General features: G+C 37.3%; 1 protein-coding gene and 1 pseudogene across 3 annotated transcripts in view; one reads left to right on the top strand and one right to left on the bottom strand.

Annotated features, from left to right (window-relative positions):
- Positions 1 to 208: 208 nt before the first annotated feature.
- LOC144579764 (peroxisomal multifunctional enzyme type 2 pseudogene) lies at positions 209 to 1,115 on the top strand (annotated as a pseudogene).
- Positions 1,116 to 7,617: 6,502 nt separating this feature from the next.
- Positions 7,618 to 22,191, bottom strand: part of ATAD2 (ATPase family AAA domain containing 2) — a 65,417-nt gene continuing 50,843 nt past the window's right edge. For 2 of the 3 annotated variants that reach the window (XM_002759253.6, XM_054246768.2), the window contains exons 22-28: positions 21,801 to 21,960; positions 19,377 to 19,499; positions 19,111 to 19,254; positions 14,743 to 15,135; positions 12,695 to 12,828; positions 10,065 to 10,193; positions 7,618 to 8,276 (exon numbers count right to left, since the gene is read on the bottom strand). In XM_002759253.6, the coding sequence (XP_002759299.4) occupies positions 8,232 to 8,276; positions 10,065 to 10,193; positions 12,695 to 12,828; positions 14,743 to 15,135; positions 19,111 to 19,254; positions 19,377 to 19,499; positions 21,801 to 21,960 (1,128 nt within the window). In that variant the 3' untranslated portion in view covers positions 7,618 to 8,231. The remainder of the gene's footprint in view (positions 8,277 to 10,064; positions 10,194 to 12,694; positions 12,829 to 14,742; positions 15,136 to 19,110; positions 19,255 to 19,376; positions 19,500 to 21,800; positions 21,961 to 22,191) is intronic. The other variant, XM_078353231.1, reaches the window with a different exon arrangement.

Here is a 22,191-nt window from a genome sequence, read left to right as displayed (position 1 = left end):
GTCTCGATCTCTTGACCTCATGATCCACCCGCCTTGGCCTTCCAAAGTGCTGGGATTATAGGCGTGAGCCACTGCGACCGGCCAGTGAAGGCTCCTTAATCACTGATAAAGTTGTTGTAGAAATGAAAAACAAAGGTAGAAAAGTGGCCAACTATGATTCAGTGGAAACGGGAGAAGGTTGTAAGTGCTCTTAGAATAGATGTGGTCAACAATTCTGGAATTCTGAGGGACCATTCTTTTGCTAGGATAAATGATGAAGACTGAAATATCATCTACAGAGTTCACTTGTGGGGCTCATTCCAAGTGACCCTGGAAAGCATGAAGTGATCACATGAAGAAGCAGAAATACGTTAGGATCATTATGACTTCATCAGCTTCAGGAATATATGGCAGCTTTGGCCAGGCAAATTATAGTGCTGTGAAGTCTGGTCTGGTCCTTGCAAATTCTATTGCAGTTGAAGGCAGGAAAAGCAACATTCATTGTAATACTGTTTCTCCTAATGTTGAATTAGGGATGACTCGGTTATGCCTGAAGATCTCGTGGAAGCCCTAAAGCCAGATTACGTCACATCACTGGTCCTTTGGCTTTGCCTGAGAGTTGTGAGGAGAATGGTGGCTTGTTTGAGGTTGGATTAAGATGGACTGGAAAATTATTCTGGGAGCAGCCCCTTGGAGTCGTTGTAAGACAGAATCAGCCAATAACTCCTCAAGCAGAGAAGGCTAACTGGAAGAAGATGTGTGACTTCGAGAATGCCAGTAAGCCTCAGAGTATCCAAAAATCAACTGGCAGTATAATTGCAGTTCTAAGTAAAATAGATTCAGAAGGAGGAGTTTCAACAAATCCTATCGGTCATGCAACATGAGGATGTGCTGGAGCTATTGGCCGTAAACTCCCTCCATTTTCTTCTGCTTACATAAAACTGGAAGCTCTTATATGTATGCCTTTGGAGTGGTAGAATCAATCAAGGATCCAAAAGATTTGCAATTTGTTTCAATTCATTCACTTCAGAAGAAAAAAAAAAAGATTTGAAATTTGTTCATGGCAGGCGCGGTGGCTCACACCTGTAATCCCAGCACTTTGGGAGGCCACGGTGGGCAGATCACGAGGTCAGGAGATCGAGACCATCCTGGCCAACAGGGTGAAACCCTGGCTCTACTAAAATACAAAAAATTAGCCAGGTGTGATGGTACGCGCCTGTAGTCCCAGCTACTTGGGGGCTGAGGCAGGGGAATGGCTCAAACCCAGGAGGCAGAGAGACAGATTGCACACTGCACTCTAGCCTGGTGACAGAGCTAGACTCCATCTCAAAAAAAAAAAAAAAAGAAAAAAAATTTGTTCATGAAGAAAGCTCTGATTTCTCCTGTTTGTCTACCTTTGGAGTTGTCATAAGTCAGAGATCTATAATGGATGGAGAATGAGCAGCAGTTCCTGGGCTTTCAATGAACTTTGCAAAGGTCGTTTACGGGGAGCAATGCTTGGAGTTATATAAACCACTTCCCAGAGCAGAAAAATGAAAATGTAAAACAGTTGTTGCTGATGTCCTAGATAAAGAATCTGGTATAGTAATTCTTATGGATGTCTATTCTTATTCTGAGAAGAAACTTCTGTGCTATAATCAGTTCTCTCTCTTGTTGGCTCTGGAGGCTTTGGTGGAAAATAAACCTGAAAGTCAAGGTAGCTGTAGCCATATCTAATAGACCACCTGAGGCTGTACTTACAGATACCACCTCTTTCTTTTCTTTTTTGAGATAGTCTCGCTGTATCACCAGGCTGGACTGCAGTGGCACAATCTTGTCTAACTGCAACCTCTGCCTCTCTGGTTTGAGCGTTTCTCCTGCCTCGGCCTCCCAAGTAGCTGGGACTACAGGTGCATACCACCATGCCCGGCTAATTTTTGTATTTTTAGAAGGGATGGGGTTTCACTATGTTAGCCAGAATGGTCTTGATCTCTTGACCTTGTGATCTGCCCACCTCAGGCTCCCAAAGTGCTGGGATTACAGGAGTGAGCCACTGCGCCCACCCGGTACCACCTCTCTTAATTAATCAGGCTTCTTCTTTGTACTGCCTCAGCAGAGACTGGAATCTGTTACACTTTGATCCTAATTTTGCTAGCCTAGCACATTTTGACATGTGTACATAGATTATGTGTATATGGATTAAGTACATTTGGATTTTTTCCCAGGCATGTTTTATAGCAGTTTGCAGATAATGTGTCAAGATTCAAGGTGATCAAGTCTTGTTTTGCAAAACCAGTGTATCCAGGGCAAACTCTACAAACTGAGATGTGGAAGGAAGGAAACAGAATTCACTTTCAAACCAAAGTCCAAGGAACTAAGACACTGTCAGTTCAAATGCATATGTGAATCTTATACCAACATCTGATATTTCGGCTAAGACAGCCTCTGAATGTGAGGAACTTCAGAATACCCTTGTATTTGAGGAAACGGGTCACTGCCTTAAGGATGTTGGTGTGAGATGGTAAAGAAAATAAACGTGGCTAGGTGCTGTGGCTCATGCTTGTAATCCCAGCACTTTGGGAGGCTGAGGTGGGTGGATCACCTGAGGTCACGAGTTCGAGACCGGCCTGATCAACATGGTGAAACCCTGTCTTTACTAAAAATACAAAAATTAGCCTGGTCTGGTGGCAGTCGCCTGTAATCCCAGCTACTGGGGAGGGTAAGGCAAGAGAATCGCTTGAACCCAAGAGGTGGAGGTTGCAGTGAGCCGAGATCATGCCACTGCACTCCAGCCTGGGCGACAAGAGCAACACCTTGTCTCACAAAAAAAAAAAAAAAAAAAAAAAAAAATTACTCTCTTCACCCAAATATGCTTGATTATTTTGCAGAAGTAATCAGAACTAAGATGTAGAGGAAACTGCTTGCCATTTTCAGATGTCAGATAACTTTTCAGATTTTTTTTAGTTTTTTTCATGTATCATTTTTACAAGGAACTATATATATGTAAGCTAGCATGTAGTTATCCTTCTGTTCTTAGATCCATATCTTCATAATAAAAAATTTTCACTCGTCTAATTCTTTAGAATTTGTGACATTTATAAAAGTTGAAAATTAAATGAATAAAGGCCACTTTGGTGCCTTTAAAAAATAAAAAATACATGTAAAAATCATGAAGTATGTCATGTAAGAATATTGTGGATTAAATAAGAGGTTAAAAGAGGAAGTCTTATTTAGACCTTCATCTCATGGGTTCAAGCAGTTCTCCCTGCCTCAGCCTCCTGAGTAGATGAGATTACAGGCATGCACCATCATGCCTGGTTAATTTTTGTATTTTTTAGTAGAGACGAGGTTTCATTATGTTGGCCAGGCTGGTCAACATAGTGAATTTCAAAAACATTATGCTAAGTGAAAGAATCCAGATGTAAAAGACTATATATGCTTTCATTTACATGAAACGTCCAGAAAATGCAAATCTACAGAGACAGAAAGTTGGCTAGGGAATGCCTGGGGTTGGGGTTAGTAGGACTGACTACAGATGGGCATGAGGAAGAGACTGGAAATCTCTTTTGTGGAGATGGAAATGTTCAAATGATTCATGCTGATATCATTAAACTGTATTATTAAGATCAGTGTATTTTATGATATATAAACTATACCTTGATAAAGCTGTTAATAAAAAAAATACATGTAAGAATTGGAGACAATTTTTTTATGCTTAAGGGTCTCTAAAGGCCTTGCTCAGGGTCTGCTACTTATAGAAAATGAAAGTTGAAAAAATACATATTTATCTTATATGCTTTTACTGGTTAAGAATTATAGTCCACTATCAATAAGAGATCCACCCAAGAATACTGAACAGCAATTCCCTAAAATTATCAACACACACAGGGAGATGCTTCTTAACTCTATATATGTATTTTTGTGTGTGTGTGTGTGTGTGTGTGTGAAGCTCAGAAGGCAGAAGGGCAGAAAGTACTCTCATCTTTGCCCTTTCAGAGCTTTTCTAGAAACTGCAACTTCCTTTTCTATCTCATTGGCTAGAATTTAGTCACGTGGCCATATTTTGCTGCAATGGATGAAACGTAATTTCTAAATGGGACTTTGTTACAAATAATGAAAGAACAAATATTAGGAGGCAAGCTGGCAATCTTTTCCTCAATTTCAGGGACCAATCTCTTAATTATATTACTTTGAACACTAAAATACTCTATATAAGAGGGAGTAGTAGGGACACATGAATCTAAAATAAGCTCAATGAACTCTACAATGCATACTTTTAGGGATCACTGATAGAATGGCTTAAAAATAAATGGCAAAGCAGAATATAACTCCCCACTCCTGAAGAGTGGGCTGTCCATCGTGTGACTTCTTTTTAGAGTACAGTTCAAAAGAGAGAAGTACAGTTCAGAAAAGGTTAATTTTTCAGTGGAGAAACCTGAGACCTACAACTTCAGTTGGCAACTAAAGTCAACCAATCGTCAAAAATCACATCACTAGTAGGCAACCTTGATATGACCACTTTGCCTCTGTGATCTCCCTTCCCCAAACCCATAATCCTGGTCTCGTCATGAGAAAAACAAATTATTCCAAAATAGGTTATCTTCTAACGTATTTGCCTGGCATCCTAAATATTGTTAATGTCATTAAAAAAATCCACATCCACTGGGTTGTCTTTTTGTTGGTTTTAGGAGTTATATATATAATTTGTTGAAGCACAGTTTTAAAATTTTGATGGTCTAATTTATCTAATTCCCAAATTCAAGGTCATGAAAATGTCCTTGTTTTCTTCTAAAAATTTTACTTTTAGTTATTCAACATGTCTTTAATCCATTTTGTTGTGTGTGTTGTAAATATCAATTTTTGGCCTAGCATGGTGGCTCACTCCTGTAATTCCAGCATTTTGGTAGGCCAAGGCGGGCAGATCACCTGAGGTCAGGAGTTCAAGACCAGCCTGACCAACATACAGAAATCCTATATCCACTAAAAATATGAAATTAGCTGTGTGTGGTGGTGCATGACTGTAATCCTAGCTAGTCAGTAGGCTGAGGCAGGAGAATCACTTGAACCCGGGAGGCGGAGGTTGCAGTGAGCCAAGATAGTGCCATTGCACTCCAGCCTGGGCAACAAGAGCGAAACTCTGTCTCAAAAACAAAAAAACAACTTTGAAGTTTCAGGGTAAATATGCAAGGTATGCAGGTTTATTACACTGGTAATTGTGTGCCATGGCGGTTTGCTACACAGATGAACCCATTCCTTACCTAGGTATTAAGCTCAGCATGCATTAGCTATTCTAAGGTAGGGATCTAACTTCATTCTTTTGCTTGTGAATATCCAGTTGTCCCAGTACCATCTGTTGAAATAGCTCTTTCCCCATTGAAGAGATGTGGGCACTCTTGTTGAAAATCAAGTGACCATAGATATATTGGTTTATTTCTGGACTTTGAATTCTATTCCATTGACCTATATGTCTAACCTTATGCCTGTATTACACTGCTTTATGTAGCTTTGTAGTAAGTTTCAAAGCCAGGAAGTTGAATTTTCTCCTTTTTCAAGATTTTTTGGCTATTCAGGGTAACTTGCAATACCATGTGATTTTTAGGACTGACTTTCCTATTTTTCAAAAAAAGGCCACTGGGATTCTGATAGAAATTGCACTGAATCTGTAGACTGCTTTGGGGATTACTGCCATCTTACCAACACCGTCTTCCAAACCGTTAATACAGGCCGTTTATTTAGGGCTTATTTAATTTCTGTTGGCAACAGTTTGTAGTTATCAGTGTGTAAGTTCTTTCATATCCTTGGTTAAATTTATTCCTAGGTGTTTTACGGTTTTAGATGTTATTGTAAATAAAACTGTTTTCATAATTTTCCTTTTGGACTGTTGATTGCTAGTGTATAGAAATATAACTGATTTTTGTATGTTTTCCATCTTGTAACTCTGCTATTTTTTTTTTTTTTAGACAGAGTCTCGGCCAGGCGTGGTGGCTCACACCTGTAATCCAAGCACTTTGGAGGCCAAGGCGGGCGATCACCTGAGGTTGGGAGTTCAAGACCAGCCTGACCAACATGGTGAAACCCTGTCTTTAAAAAAAGAGAGACAGAGTCTCACTCTGTTGCTCTGGCTGAAGTACAGTAGAGTACAGTAGTGCAATCTTGGCTCACTGCAACTTTGACCTCCTAGGCTCAAGCAATCCTCCTGCCTCAGCCTCCCAGAAAGTAGCTGGTACTATAGGTATGTGCCACCACACCCAGCTAATTATTGTATTTTTTTTTTTTTGTAGAGACAGTTTCACCATGTTGTCCAGGCTCGTCTTGAACTCCTGAGCTTAAGCGATCTATCTGTATTGACCTCACAAAGTTCTAGGATTACAGGCATGTGCCACCACACCCAGCCTGCTGAATTCTTTTATTAGCTCTAACAGATTTTTGGTGGATTCTTTAGGATTTCCTATATAATACAACAATTAACCAGGCATGGTGGTGTGTGCCTGTGATCCTAACTACTTGGGAGGCTGAGGCAGGAGAATTGCTGAGTCTGGGATGCAGAGGTTGCAGTGAGCCGAGACTGTGCTACTGCACTCCAGCCTGGGTGACAGAGCAAGAGTCTGTCTCAAAAAAAAAAAAAAAAAGAATTTCCTACATATAAAATCATGTCATTTGTAAATAGAGTTTCACTTCTTCCTTTCTATTCTGGGTGCTTTTGTTTTTTTTTTTTTTCTTAAACTGCACTTTTGAAAAACAAATGAGAGATGGCATTTAATACTGCAATTTCAGCATGATTTTCAAACTCTACTTAGGAATGTAGACATTTACACTTTTAAAATCTGTAGATGACATTTCAGGAAGCATTTTAGTCTTTGTAACCAAAGTACATGTACTATATAAACATTCTAATGTCAACAGCACTTTATGCACAGTAATATATGAAAGAATGGACTTTACACTTCTTTTGCATTAAATTATCTTTGGTATGTTTTAAAATACTTAAGAAATAGAAACAAGTTTAAGAGACAGTTTTCACCTTTAAAATTTATTAGGTAAGCTATAAACACAAAATGAAATCCTAGGAATGAAAGATGCATCTAGAAGAATAATTTATAATAAACCAACAAAAATGAGAATATGTATGTGTATCTCCAGGAATATAGACATATTTAAATGTTCTCAGTGACTGCCATTGCTTTATGCATTACATAAGAGAGTATCTACTAATTAAGGTATCGAATTTGCTGGGTTTTAGAGGCTTTAAAAACAACATCCAGATAAATCAACAACAAAAATAGAGCTAAAATTTGAACTGCTTTAGAATCCAGAATCTCTCATTTCAGATGACCATTCCTTATTCCTCTCAAAAGATTTCCAACAGAAGCTATTTTACAAATTTATAATATATCTTCTCCCCACTCTCCCCAAAAGTAAGTATGCATGGAAGTGCATGCTTTTAACCTTAAGAAATGTATTTTTGGTATCATTAATATAAAATTTATAATATTTATATTTATAAAATTGTATATAAAAAGTATCAATAGAATATAACCTAAACACAATTTTAGAAAGATATAAACAGCTTGCAAATATAACTTTGTGCTATTCAAAGATGTTCAACAAGGTAGTTATTAATACATTTGTTGTGTATATAATTACAAAAGTAAACCAAAAAATATTTTAAATCTTTATTAACCCAAATTAGAATTATAAAAATGTTTATCTCAAAAACAATATTTGTGATACTTAAGTACAGAATTGTGGTGCAGCCAGAAGTTGTTCAAGAGCCCTCCCACAAATCATGACTTGCATTCTGGCTTTTAAGTGAAGAAAAGAGAATCTAAAGGCAGGAGGCGGGCATTAAAGAAAACAAAGATGACAAAAAAGATGGGAAGGGCACAATGGTTAGGTAAGTTTCTTGTCTGATACAATAAACTATTTTTAGAAAGGATAAAATTAAAAGTGCTTAATACAAAAAAATATAATGCTGCTAATTACTCTTAAGTGCCGTATAACATTAGTTGCCAAAATAACTTTATTAAGAGTTGGCCAAACTTCAGCTATTACTTCAGGGCCTTGTTCTAGCAAAGTTCCAATATTTAACAGTTATCTTACATGTGAAATTTATCTTAATATGTACATAAATATCAGGAAAGTTTAAATACTTTTATTTTACTATTTTGATCTTTTCCTTAAAGATGCAGGGTTTCATACTACATCAATTAGGCGGACATAACAAAAATGAATTAAACGGAAACTGAATATAAAGAATACTTGATACTATGACATCATGATCTGGAACAACTGAATTTTTCTACTTCTTGCTCCATTTTCTAGATAAGGGGGAGGAAGAGAAAATAGTACGTTTCAATATGGAATAAGCTAAAGAAACATTTCATTACTGTTTTGCTTTTCAGTAAACAACCTTAAGAATATTAATATTCGTGTATATATTTGATAGTGAAAATAAACATTTAGTTCAATATTTAAAACTACCACATAAACATAAACTGATTTTCCCTGTAGGACTTCATTATTTAAATAACTTTGAAATGAGTATGGGGTACATTCCTCTTACATTAAATTCAAATAGTATTAATCAAGGTACTGATGTATTTAAAAAGTTTTACCCTTTGTAGGCATCAATATTAAATATATTATTACTACGTAGTATACCTTAGTCGGTAAACTAAATACTATTACGTATATATATATACACTAATGGGTAACATTTTTATATTCTGTAGTTACAAATAATATGCTTATGTAAGTAATATCTATTTTTTTTTAAATTTAGCACTCTATCTAATCAAATGATCTGTTATTAAAAATAATAATAAGGCCAGGCATGGTGGCTCCTGCCTGATAATGCCAGCACTTTGGGAGGCTGAGGTGGGAGGACTGCTTGAGGCTAGGAGTCTGGGACCATCCTAGGCAATATGGCAAGACCTCCATCTCTACAAAAAATTTAAAAATTAACCCAGTGTGGTAGCGCTTGCCTGTAATCTCAGCTACTTGGAAAACTGAGGCAGGATTGCCTGAGCTCAGGAGTTCCAGTTTACAGTGAGCTATGTTCTTGCCAGGGCACTCCAGCCTGGGTGACAGAGCAAGATCCTGTCTCAAAAATAGATATTAATGCTCCAATTAACACCCAAATACCTACTGTAAAGGAAGATTAAGTAGACAAATCTTTTTTTTTTTTTTTTTTTTTTTTGAGACAGAGTCTCACTCTGTTGTCCAGGCTGGAGTACAGTGGCTTGATCCTGGCTCTCTGCAACATTCACCTCCCAGATTCAAGTGATTCTCATGCCTCAGCCACCCAAGTAGCTGGAACTACAGGTGCATCTGGCTAGTTTTTGTAGTTTTAGTAGAGACAGGGTTTCACCATGTTGGCCAGGCTAGTCTTGAACTCCTGGGCTCAAGCAATCCACCCGCCTTGGCCTCCCAAAATGCTGGGATTACAGGCATGAGCCACTGTACCTGGCTAACAAGTCTTAAAAGAAGCTATTATTCTTCATTAATACTCAGAAACAAATAAAGTATTCATAGTTTATGTTCCACTATTTATTAAAGACACAAACTACTGGCTGGGTACAATGGCTCATGTTTGTAATTGCAGTACTTTGGGAGGCTGAGGTGGGTAGATGGCTTGAGCCTAGGAGCTAAAGATCAGCCTGGGTAACACAGCATCTCTACAAAAATTAGCTGGGTATGGTGGCATGCATCTGTGGTCCCAGCTACTTGGGATGCTGAGGCAGGAGGATCACTTGCACCTGGGAGGCAGAGGTTGTAGTGAGCTAAGATCACACCACTGCACTCCAGACTGGCTGACAGAGACCTTGTCTCAAAATAAATAAATACAGACAGACAGGCAGGCAGGCAGATAGACAGACACAAACGAAGTTCTAGATGGGAAAAAATACTAAACTCACTTGCACTTAGAAATAATTCATAATCCATGTATTGAAATGGTCTTTATGGAATGGGACATCAGTTTTGGAAATAGAAAAATGGTCTTATAATCAGTTTCTTATACAGATAAAGTCTCAACAATCCTACATAAGTGATTCATTAATGTGACCATAAGAGCATTTGTAAAACGTTTTCACTCAATAGTTTACCTGAATAAGTGTTGTTTTATCATAGTCCTTGCGATGTTGATAAATACACTGGCTGATTACTGCATACAAATTTTCCAACTGAAATACATTGTAGTTTTGACTTTTTTTAACAACAGTCTTCAAAAGATTCTAGAAGAAAATATGAGTGTCAATATGTGTGAGAGAGAAACTTCCTCAGACAAGATATTTAATTTAGGAGGTTTTGGGAATTGTTATAAGCCTGACGGAGGGTAGACCAAGCCATCTGATGACACAGGGAAGCCTCTGACATTTCAAGGTAGTTAACTCTATCTATAATCCTGGCTTTGACTTTGAGTAACCCTATTCTAAAAACTACAGCTGAGGGGACTGCCAATTTTAATTCTAGCCATAAGCATCGCTAAACAAATTAAAAACTAACCTCAATTTAGATTAATAAGAGAAAAGCAAAGTTTTTTGCATATTTTATAATAGTATTTTAACTAATCTTCTTATGTGAAACTATAAAAGATACTACATAAATGGTGAACTATCTTACCACTTCAGGGTTCTTATATAAAAAGGATTTTCCATCTGCTAAGTGTTTTTTTTCTCATGACTAAAATGGTAGACTTACTAGATTTCTCTAATTCTTCAGGTCTGGTCGTACCAGGATATGCTGCCATTACCTTATAATTTTTTTTTTCCCTGTGGCTTTGTTGTAGGATCATTATCTCATAATTAACAAAAACACACCATTATAGTAAGTAAAAGCCAACTAAAATGGCCATTAATGGTCTTCAAAACAACGTATGGGTCCAATAATTTAGATCAGCATGTTAAAAACTGCAATTTAATACATAGTCACTTCTAACTACAACCTTTATGCGTATTATTCTATAGCAAGTATATCCTCTCATAAAAGGCCATTGTTTATTGCATGCCTAATAGATATACTGTACATAGTCCATTTTGATGGGTCATATCATGGGAAAAAGTAAAAATTGAAAATCTCAGTAACGAATTTCTTTAATTTACTCTGAATGATATATATGTATATTGAACAGAACAAAGTTGTAAAATTTATGAAAATTAAGAATAATAATTGCTACTCTTAACCCTAAACATAACATAGTGAACTTATACACAATTTTTACTCCAGCCCTAGGAATACCATTTCACTGTCATGAGATTTATATGGGCTTTTAGTTTCACACATATTTTTTAATACTTTTTTTTCAGAAAGACTACAGTTTTTTGAGAGAAACTGCTCCAGGAATACTGCTGCTTCCTTCTCTAATAAGTGTAGACATCAAGTGTTTATTAGCTCTGCTACATTCAAGAGACAGGCTTTCCTAAGTTCATTAGAACTATCAGGTTCATTTTGTACTTAAACAAGGAAGATTTCCCTCTAAAATGCCAAAACCCTTATCTGTATTACAAATAATGTATCTTTGATAAACATATAATGTTCTCAGCCTTGAAATGTGGCCAAAATAAAACAGGTAAATTGGAATTGGGATGCAAAGTGTTTTTATTTTTGAAGGAAAAGGGCAAGAAATCAATCTTATTTCAAATATATGTTAAGGTGACTGTAACACATCGAAGTTGTTGGTTGAGGAGATAAGACTGTTGTTTAGGTGTGTCAGGGTGTGGAGTTCCAAATGTAAGATCACACTTACAGAGGTGATGGCTATTCCAAAAGTACAGAAAAATAGAGCAAATGGTCAGAAAATTCCTGGGGAGCTTACAAAAGTAGTTGAAGACAAGGATGATTTAAGGACACAACAGTCAAGGAAGAAGAGTTATCCATAGTGTCAAGTGTTAAAGATATAGCAAAAAGAATTCAGTTTAGCAAAATCAAGTATTATTAGCTATTAGGATGTCATTTTATTACAGTGGTTCGACGAAAGCTGAATTTAGGGGAAGAGGCCGGAGAAAAGAATGATGAGCAACAGATAACCTGGCAGCTATCAGAATCACTTAGCTATTTTTCCTCTGATTCCTACTGCAGATCCTTAGATATAATTCTTAATTTGGGGCCAGGCATGGTGACTCATGCCTATAATCCTAGCATTTTGGAGGCTGAGGCAGGAGGAGCTCAAGTCTGAGCTCAGGAGTTTGAGACCAGACTGGGCAACATAGTGAGACTTAACCTATTTTTTAAGAATTAAAAATCTATTTTATATTAAAAAAAAAAATAGTAATAATTCTTCCCCTCCCCCCTTGAGATGGAGTCTTGCTCTGTCACCCAGGGCAGCGGCATGACCTTGGCTCACTATAACCTCCACCCTGGGGTTCAAGAGATTATCCTGTCTCAGCCTCCCAAGTAGCTGGGATTACAGGTGCCCACTACCATGCCCAACTAATTTTTTTCATTTTAGTAGAGATGGGGTTTCACACTGTTGGCCAAGCTGGTCTCGAACTCCTGGCCTCAGGTGATCCACCCACCTGGGCCTCCCAAAGTGCTAGGATTACCAGTGTGAGACACCGTGCCTTGCTTAATTCTTAATTTGGAACAGAGAAGAAGAACAATAAAAGGAAGCTTGGAGGAAGAAAAAGTTTTACTTTTTCATGTAAATCCCATTTAGCCAGAATGATACTAGTCACAGGCCAGTGTTTAGGGATTACTAATCTGCAGAATAAAAACATTATGATTTCAATATACATACTTTTAATCGCTCATGATCCACAACAAGCGAGGGTGTAGGCTGAGAAAGAATTTCCAAAGCCTTTTCAACACTGATGAGCTGCTGCTGTTCTACCTGGGAACGTCTAGCTCGAGTCATTCGCAGAACACACATTTCTAGAATTAAAAATTAAATAACTCTTATTTGGTCCACCATTGATATTATGATGCCTAAAATAAATGACATTAGGCAGATTAAATAGAGCATGTTTACTAAGAACATAAACAGCAATTTTGGCTTATTAACTTGTTCTGTTGTAAGACTGAGATACCACCGCTCACACACACTGGAAAACTAAGGACAGTTTGAGAAGTATGTCATATACTGAGTGTTTCAAGGGGATTCTCAACAGGTTAGAATGTCTTTTACTTGGGCACAAGACACGCAGAACTGAAAAGCTAGAAAGGACCTCGATAATCTAGAACAGGGTTGTAAAATGCCACACATGCTCAAAATCTGGCCTACCACTGTAAACTGAGTTTTATTAGAACACAGCCTACTGTAATCCCAGCACTTTTGGAGGCCAAGGCAAGTGGATCCCTTGAGTCCAGAAGCTGGAGATTAGCCTTGGCAACATGGCAAAACCCTGTCTCTTAAAAAAAAAAAAATTAGCTGTGCATGGTTGTGCATACCTATAGTCTCAGCTACTTGGGAGGCTGAGGTTAGATCGTTTGAGCCCAGGAGGCAGAAGCTGCAGTAAGCTGAGATCAGGCCACTGAACTCCAGCCTGGGCGACAGAGCAAGACTCTGTCTCAAAACAAACAAACAAATAAAAAAACAAACCAACCAACCCAGCCACATCAATATTACCTACTGTCAATGCAGTTTTCCCAGCAGGGTTGAGTACTTGCCACAGAGACTGAGATTGTATGGGCCCCTGTGTAGGCTAAAGTATTTAACTATCTGGTATTTGGTCCTTTAAATAAGTCTGCTGATCCTTGCTTTAGAACAATTTACTCACTGAAAAATGAGAAAAATAAGGCCAAGAGAGTTAGAGACTTTTCTAAGGATATACACCTAATTGTTGTGAGAACCAGGACAAGAACCCAGATTTCTTGGTATCTAAGCAAGAACCTGTCCCACTAAATAGTGTTCTTTTTAAAAAAGATTATGATAAAAGGAAAATAAAACTCTGATTCAAACCAAAACATATTATAAAGCCAGAAGATTAATCTTAAATATTCACACTAGAAAGTATTTCCTAGTCTATTATTGTTAATTACTCAAATACAATCAGAACTCATGTCAAAGAAGTCCTGGCAAAAGGCTTGCATTCAGTGTATCATCCACTGGAAAAAAAAAAGTCCATTAACTTAGTCAATACTTATTATTGACCAAAATAAATTTTTGGCCCCATTATCCACTATTTTGCTTTGTATGACTAAAATAATATTTGGCTTTTCTAAAATCCAAACAGATTTACTGTCAAGGGCTCCAGAAGATCCAAATGAGGGCAATTCTAAACAGAAAATCTGGGGAGCAGGATCAGTGGAGTAAATATAAATAATCTTGGACTTAACCTACAATAAGGAATAGAAAAATGAAAGGGGTGGATAAGAGCTGTCCATACCACTCAGCAAAAATCAAAGCACTCTTATCTTGCTTAAAAATGAAAGTGTATCTTATGCTTTAGTTTGTTACATTTCATCTTCAAAATAGCTCATTACCAAGCAATTATCTATCCACCCCAATTTTGTAGATAAGCAAATGGGCTAAAAAGTTAAGTATCTTGCCCAAGGTTACAAGCTACTAAGTAGTGAACTGGAGGCTCAAATTCAGGTCTGTTTGATGCCACAGCTGGTAACATCGTTACTCACTCAATAGTAAAGATAATGTTATTGTTTTCTTTCTTTTTTTAATATATATATTTTATTGCATTTTAGGTTTTAGAATGCTATTGTTTTCTAATTAACTAACACCTGTGCTCTGAAAGGCAAGCAAAAAGCAATAAGCTGAGATGCAATTAGTTGTTTAGAAACTTTGCAGTATCTTTTAAAATTAGTAAATTATTTTAATTTGAAAAGACTTACCTTTTCCTTCATTTTCATAAGAAATGTGTATTATCTGAGAGCTAGAAGCATCTCCATTGCAAGCAATCTTATCTGTTCTTAATTCTGTACATGCTGTAGTCTTTCTAGAGTCTTCAAGCTCATTCTCGATATTACAAGTATTTGAATTATTTCTCAATTCCAGTTTGCTTTCAGAGACATTTTGCTGCTTCTCGTTTTCTTCCACTGAAGACTCTCCTGTATTTCCGGTCTCATTATGGTCTACACTTGTGTCTTGAGTTTCCTCTGTATCACTCTCAATTTTGTGATCTGTGGTATTCTGGCTATTATCCTTTGCCTGTGAAATCTTCCTTCGCTTTTTTATGTTGCCTAAGTACCATCTTGACTTTTTGCGAATTTTTCTCTTCAACTGAGCTTCAATAAATTAAAAAAAAAAGATGAAAGAACATTCAACAATTTTCTAAAATTTGAAGACTGAAAAAAACCCTGATATATGAAAGAAAAAATAGTGAGAAACCACACTAATTTTGTATGGTTAAAATACAGAAACCAGAATAGAATATACTGTGAGAAGGTAGAGAAGTGGGTAAGGCCCAGATGATAAAAATGGTAAAAAAAAAAAAATTGATTTTTATCTTGAATACTTTTAAGGAGGGTACTGACATAATCTGTCTGATGCATATTTTGCAAAGATCACTTTGGCAGCAGTATGAGAAATGGACTGGAAGAAGGGCAAAAATTGAAATAGGCTACACTTATTGAGCATTTATCATATACTAGAAACTCTCTTACTGTGTTGCCTAGGCTGGAGTGCAATGGCTATACACAAGCACAGTCATGGCGCACCACAGCCCCAAACTCCTGGATTCAAGAAATCCTCCTACCTCAGCCTTCTGAATAGCTACAACTATAGGCACATGCCACTGCATGAAGCATACGCTAGGAATTCTTCTAAGCCCTTTATGTATTCTTATTCATTAACATTTCTCTTTAACCCAATGAAGTTTGCTACCATTATCATTGCCATTTTACAGAAGAAACTAAGGTACAGAGAGAGGTGAAATATTCTGTCTAGACTAGATGTAGTATAACCAGACAGCAGTAATCCTGTAAAGAAGTGGTGTAACTTTTACGTAGTAGAAATGACAAAGGAGAATGAAAGATTCCCCAGTGATTTATTTTTTATTTTTATTTTTTTTGAGACAGAGTTTTGCTCTGTCACCCAGGCTAGAGTGCTGTGGCACAATCATAGCACTGCAGCCTTGAACTCCTGGGCTCAAGTGATCCTCCTGCCTCAGTATCTCAAGAAGCTAGGGCTACAAATGCCTGGCCAGTTATCTGGTTTTTTTTAGAGATGGGGTCTTACTTTGTTGCCCAGGCTGGTCTTAAACTGCTGGCCTCAAGCAATCCTACCACCTTGGCTTCTCCCAAAGTGCTGGAATTACAGACATGAGCCACGGTGCCTGGCTTCTGTCCAGTGATTTCATTAATGGTGTCTGGGAACTTGTCTGCTGCCTCTTGGTTGTCAGAAGCTGCTTATCTTGTTATCTTGGTATTTTTAAGCCAAACCTCTTTCTAAAATTATCAAACCATGTTTTACTGCCATTAAATTCCTTCTGCTTTGTCATATGGACAATTAATTTTTTCTTGAATCGTGTTAACAATCTACAGGTACACCTTTCTTATAGCAATCTTGCATCCAGATAAAAGCTGCATTTTCAATATGAGACAAAAGGTATTTCACAGAAAGTACAAAGTTTTTGCATCTGCTGGTGTAGCTGCAACAATGGCTTGACAAATTTCCTTCTTTTCTTTCTGTTTTTTTTGAGTCAGTCTTGCTCTATTGCCCAGGCTGGTGGGCAGTGGTGCGATCTCAGCTCACTGCAACCTCTGCACCCCGCGTTCAAGCTGTTCTCCTGCTTCAGCCCCTCGAGTAGTTTACAGGTGCGCACAGCCACGCCCAGCTAATTTTTGTATTTTTAGTAGAGACAGGGTTTCACCACGTTGGCCAGGCTGGTCTTGAGCTCCTGACCTCAGACAATCTGCCCACCTCGGCCTCCCAAAGTGTTGGGATTATAGGCGTGAGCCACTGTGCCCGGCCTTCTTTTCTTTCTTTTGAGACGAGAGTCTTGCTTTGTTGGCCAGGCTGCAGTACAATGACACAGTCTGGCTCACTGCAACCTCCACCTCCTGGGTTCAAGTGATTTTTGTGCCTCAGCTTCCCCAGTGGCTGCGATTACAGGCACCTGGCACCACACCCAGATAATTTTTGTATTTTTAGTAGAGATGGGGTTTTACCATGTTGGCCAGTCTTGTCTCAAACTCTTGACCTCAAGTGATCAATCCACCTTGGCTTCTCCAAGTGCTGGGTTTATGGGTGTGAGTCACCATGCCTGGCCCCTTTATTATTATTTTTTACAGCGGTCCTTACACTGAATTCATTTGTCTTGAAAAAGCAAGATACTGCAGCTGCAGACCTCAATCTATGGTACATATTAAACAATTCGACTTTATCTTAAAAAGTTTCTCTGCTTCTTGGGAGTACTTCCATCATTACTAGTGGCAATTCCTGTGTGTCCCATGGTGTTATTCAAGGTTTCCGATACTGTACTAAACGCAATAAAAAATACTTGAGAACTACAAGATCACTTTTCCCTTGGCCAACTGCTCACTTGGAGATGATGAGCATCACACATCGTTTTAAACAGATACTCACGTAACTTGAGCTCACCATAACAGCAGCAGGAGGTGGCTCTGAAATTACAGTAGTACAGTCATGTACTACAGTTAATTTTATGTAGTTGTGATTTACTACTGAATCTTTACATTTGTTTACATTTCTCTTGACTGCAAATGGTGCTATGTACAATCTGTTTGTGTGTTAAATTTTGATAAATCTTAACTTTTAGAAATAGATTTGTGTATATTTTATGGTAGTAAGTGATAAAATAGACTACTGTCTATACATATTCTATGCATCTATGACATACCTAATTTTTTCACTATCTAGGCTATGCGATTCATCTGCAAGTTTTTTCAAACTGTTGCAAATCTCCAAAATATTTTCTAAGATATTTATTGAGAAAAATCCACACATAAGTAGACCTGTACACTTCAAACTCATACTATTCAAGGGTCAATTGTACTCAGAATATAAACATGAAATGAATATCCGCAAACAGAAGAAACTCACATCATCAGCACCCAGATTGAGAAACAGAACATATACTAACATTCCAAAGTTACCCTTATTCTAATTCTAGTCATAATATCCTAAAAAGTAAACAATATCCTGATTTATAACACCATGGATTAGTTTTGCCCATTTTTGACTTCATATTTATATAAATCTTAAATATGTATTTTAAAATTGTCACATGTGAACGTGTCTAGGATTTACTCAACATTGTTTGGGAGGTTCATCTATGCTGTTTATGTAGTTGACATTTAAGAATTCTCAGTGTATAATAATTCCTATCTTTCCATTCTACTGGTGATGGGCATTTGAGCTACTCACAGTGTTAAACCATGACTTCTTATGGCAAAACTGCAACTACTTTTATACCAACCTAATATGAATATTGCTTCTTTGTATATTCTTGGATATGCCTTTTGGTGGATATAAAATATGTAATCCTGTTGGGTACATATTAAATAATTGATTGTTTTAAGGGAGCTAATTTCCATACATATATATTCTTGCTTTAAGTTGATTTGACTGTGAGCATTCTGGTAGTGAAGCCCTCTTGCTAATTTTCTCTTATCTTTCCTTTCCCAGCTGCCTCCTCCCAATTTTTCAAAAGAAGGGCTTATTCTTTATCTATCTCAAATCAATTACCTGAGGATAGATAAACTTGCAATATAATAAGTGAAGGTTCTAACCCCAGCAAAAAGACAGCTAACCCTAACCTTAACACACACACAGAGATCTAATAAAGTGGTGAGAAGTTATGATGCAAAAATCTGGGAAAACAAATGAATAACAGAGCCTGAAAAGCTGAGCAAAGTCTGACAATGATGGGGCTTAAAGAACAAAAATTGGAATTAAATGTCTGCCAAGGAAGGCGGGCCTTAGAAAACCCTACAGGCTTTGAATTGCTAACCTGTGGAGTTACATCCTAAGAATAAGGGGGAGTAAAGAATAGACCAGAATTTACAGATATCAGTTTCAAATCAAGTCAGTCCACAATTAGATGGTGAACTTTTGGATTGCAAGTAGTACATTATAAACTTGGATTTATTTCAAGAATGTAAAGTTGTCTTAATAGTAACAAAATCAATGTAATTCACTGCATTAACACAAATGAAGGAAAATGAGGGAGAAAGGTAATGACAGTAGAAAAGAATAAAGGTTATAATTTCATAAACGAAAACTACTCGAGTACTTACCAGGAGTGCTGCAAGCCACGGGAATACTCAGTGTCTTTAGCTTTTCATTCTGCTCTGGATCTGATCTTTTATCACCAGCAAGAGTGGAATTTTGCTTTGGCATCACATGGTAGTAAGATGGGGCATATTTGGAGGAGCTACAACCTTATAAATAGATATGTGGGATGTCAAAAGGGATTTCCAGATTTCAAAAGTATATGAAGGATTAACTGAAAATACTCAATACATCTGAAGCATCCTTTTCTGACACCAAATCACTTTCCTACCTCTTTTCTTTCTAGATTCCTGAATTTCTTCACAGAGCTGCTCAAAGTCTTCATCAAGTTCTTCTTTAATTATGGCATAGGCAGTATCTCTTAAAGCACAGGCTCTATGCCTAATAAGACGATCTATGAAATGAGTAAAAAATGTAATTAATTTCCCCCCTTTAATACACCAAAAATAAACAGCATATTGGGCTAAGATATAGCTCTTACAATTCCTTTTGACTTTTACCACGAATAATAAGTTACTCGAATTGTCCTATTCTGTTTCTGGTGCTAATCTTAATGTGCTGAACATCTGATTCAACCTGGCAGACTAAACCCAAACAATTTTACTGCTCTTGTCGTGTTAAGATCCCTTTGAAATATCAAAAAAAAGAATGAATCAACAGAAAATATTATTTGAGGCAGCAGACGGAATAAGCGAATGCAGGATTGCTTGAACTACCAGATCGATATTCCTCAAAGGCCAGGTGACTGCAAAATTCACTCTCAGGTTATATAGGAAATATAGGAATAGCCACGTTACATTAGGAATGTTGAAGTGGGCTTTCTAACATGGCATTTGGGCTTGAAGAAAGTCAGGGCAAGCTCTAAGTAGTGCTTCCTAAACCCAGCAGCATCAGTGACACTGGGAAACTCATTAGAAATGCAAATTCTCAGGGCCCACACCTACAGAATCAGAAACCCTAGAGATGGGGTCCAGTGATCTATATTTTATGAAGTCCTTTAGGAGATTCTGATGTCCACTAACATTTGACACCACTAGCCTGAGATAATTTTAGATTGCCGTAACAGACAGAAAGGGAGCAGCAGCATGACTGCAATGTGACAGAGAAAGCCCTCTGCCTTCAGAATACCTGGTTCCTTCTTCCTACATACAATGAAGGAGTGTTCTCGGCTTCCTAGTCTGTTTCCCACTGCTTAACTCCAGAACTCTGAACTACAGGGAAATGCTTAGGGAAAGCGAGCTAGAGGACTGGGCGGAAAAGAATAGTAAGGTTTTCAATTGTTAAAGAAAGTTTCGGTAGATCCCTATGCTAATCAGTCTAACTTATAAGCACCACCAATTTAAAAACAAAAAGCTGGATTGGAAAAATGTGGCACATATACACCATGGAATATTATGCAGCAATCAGAAATGATGAGTTCGTGTCGTTTGTAGGGACATGGATGAATCTGGAAAACATCATCCTCAGCAAACTGACACAAGAACAGAAAATGAAACACCGCATATTCTCACTCATAGGTGGGTGATGAAAAATGAGAACACATGGACACAGAAAGGGGAGTACTAAACAGTGGGGTCTATTGGGGGGAAAAGGGGAGGGCCAGTGGGAGGGGGAGGTGGGGAGGGATAGCCTGGGGAGAAATGCCAAATGTGGGTGAAGGGGAGAAGAAAAGCAAAGCACACTGCCATGTGTGTACCTACGCAACTGTCTTGCATGCTCTGCTCATGTACCCCAAAACCTATAATCCAATAAAAAATTAAAAAAAAAAAAAAAATTAAAAAAAAAATAAAAACAAAAAGCCAATGTACTAGAGGAGAAATTAATACAAAAAACAGAATTATTTTTAAAATGTATTTTTTTATCCATTGGTAAGGGTTAAAGAGTGCTACATCCATAAGAACAGGAAGCTATCAGAAAATTAATTAAATAAGCACCTAAGAAAGAACATTTCTTGGAAATGGATAAGATACAGAACATACATAACATTAAAAATGATTTACTTTATACATTTTATTTTTTAAAATTTGTACACATTTATGGGGTGCAAGTGTAGTTTTGTTATATGCACAGACTGCACATGAAATCAGGGCTTTTGGGGTATCCACCACCCAAATAACACACATTATATCCATTAAATTTTATATTAACAGAGGGGATAGGTGAGAGCAGAAGGGGTATATGCATAGAAAAAGTCCAAAAAGATATCATCAAAATTAAGAGAGTCCACCTTTGGAGAAAGGAAATGGGGGACTAGATTTTTTAAATATTACTATTAGTAAGCACTATATTATACTGCTTTTGTAATAACTAATAAAATAGTTTTAAACCTATTGTATTAGAGAACGTCTACTTATCCACTTTGAGGAAGAGCACTGAAATACAAAGAAAACAAGCCACCTTATCCTATATGAGACATTAGAGGACATATCATGTAATTGTTAAAAACGGGATTTAGGAACGAGAGAAACCTGCATTCAAATTCTCACTCTGCCCCTTCCTAGAAGTGTGACCTTAGGCAATGTTTTTAACCTTTCTAAACTTCATTTTTACCATTTGTAAAATGGGGATAAGGCTGTTGTGAGGATTAAACAGTATTTTTGTTATGTTTATAATATGGCACCTGACACAAAAATCAACCCTAAGTGTTAGCTGCCCCCCAACTCCACCCGCTGAAAAAAAATTCACTAATGCTCACCTCCAGGATCTCGATCTGGATTGTATTCTAAGGCATTACTACAGATTAAATCAATATCTCTCAAATAGTCTTTCACAGTCAGATACTTGTGTAGATCAATTTTACTGATCACAGATGAAAGGTCCATTGGTTGCTTTATTACCGTGACATAATCAGGAACCTAAAATTCAAGCAAATGACCAGATCACGAAATTAACTCTAAATATAGTATGTGAGTCAAGTTTCTCTGACAGGCAATAGAGGGGATAGAGAATAAATATGTAAGAGATTATGATAATATATTTAACATAAAACCTTTGCTTCATCTAAGACTATTTGTGTTTTGTATTTGTTTCTTATCCTTGGGCAGCTGTATTCTCTGGTAACATCCTATATTCTTTCCTCATCCAAT

The sequence above is a fragment of the Callithrix jacchus genome, chromosome 16, assembly GCF_049354715.1.
Source record: "Callithrix jacchus isolate 240 chromosome 16, calJac240_pri, whole genome shotgun sequence".
NCBI classification, from domain to species: domain Eukaryota; kingdom Metazoa; phylum Chordata; class Mammalia; order Primates; family Cebidae; genus Callithrix; species Callithrix jacchus.
The sequence above is the reverse complement of the archived record's forward strand: the minus strand, read 5'-3'. Positions and strand labels throughout refer to the sequence as shown.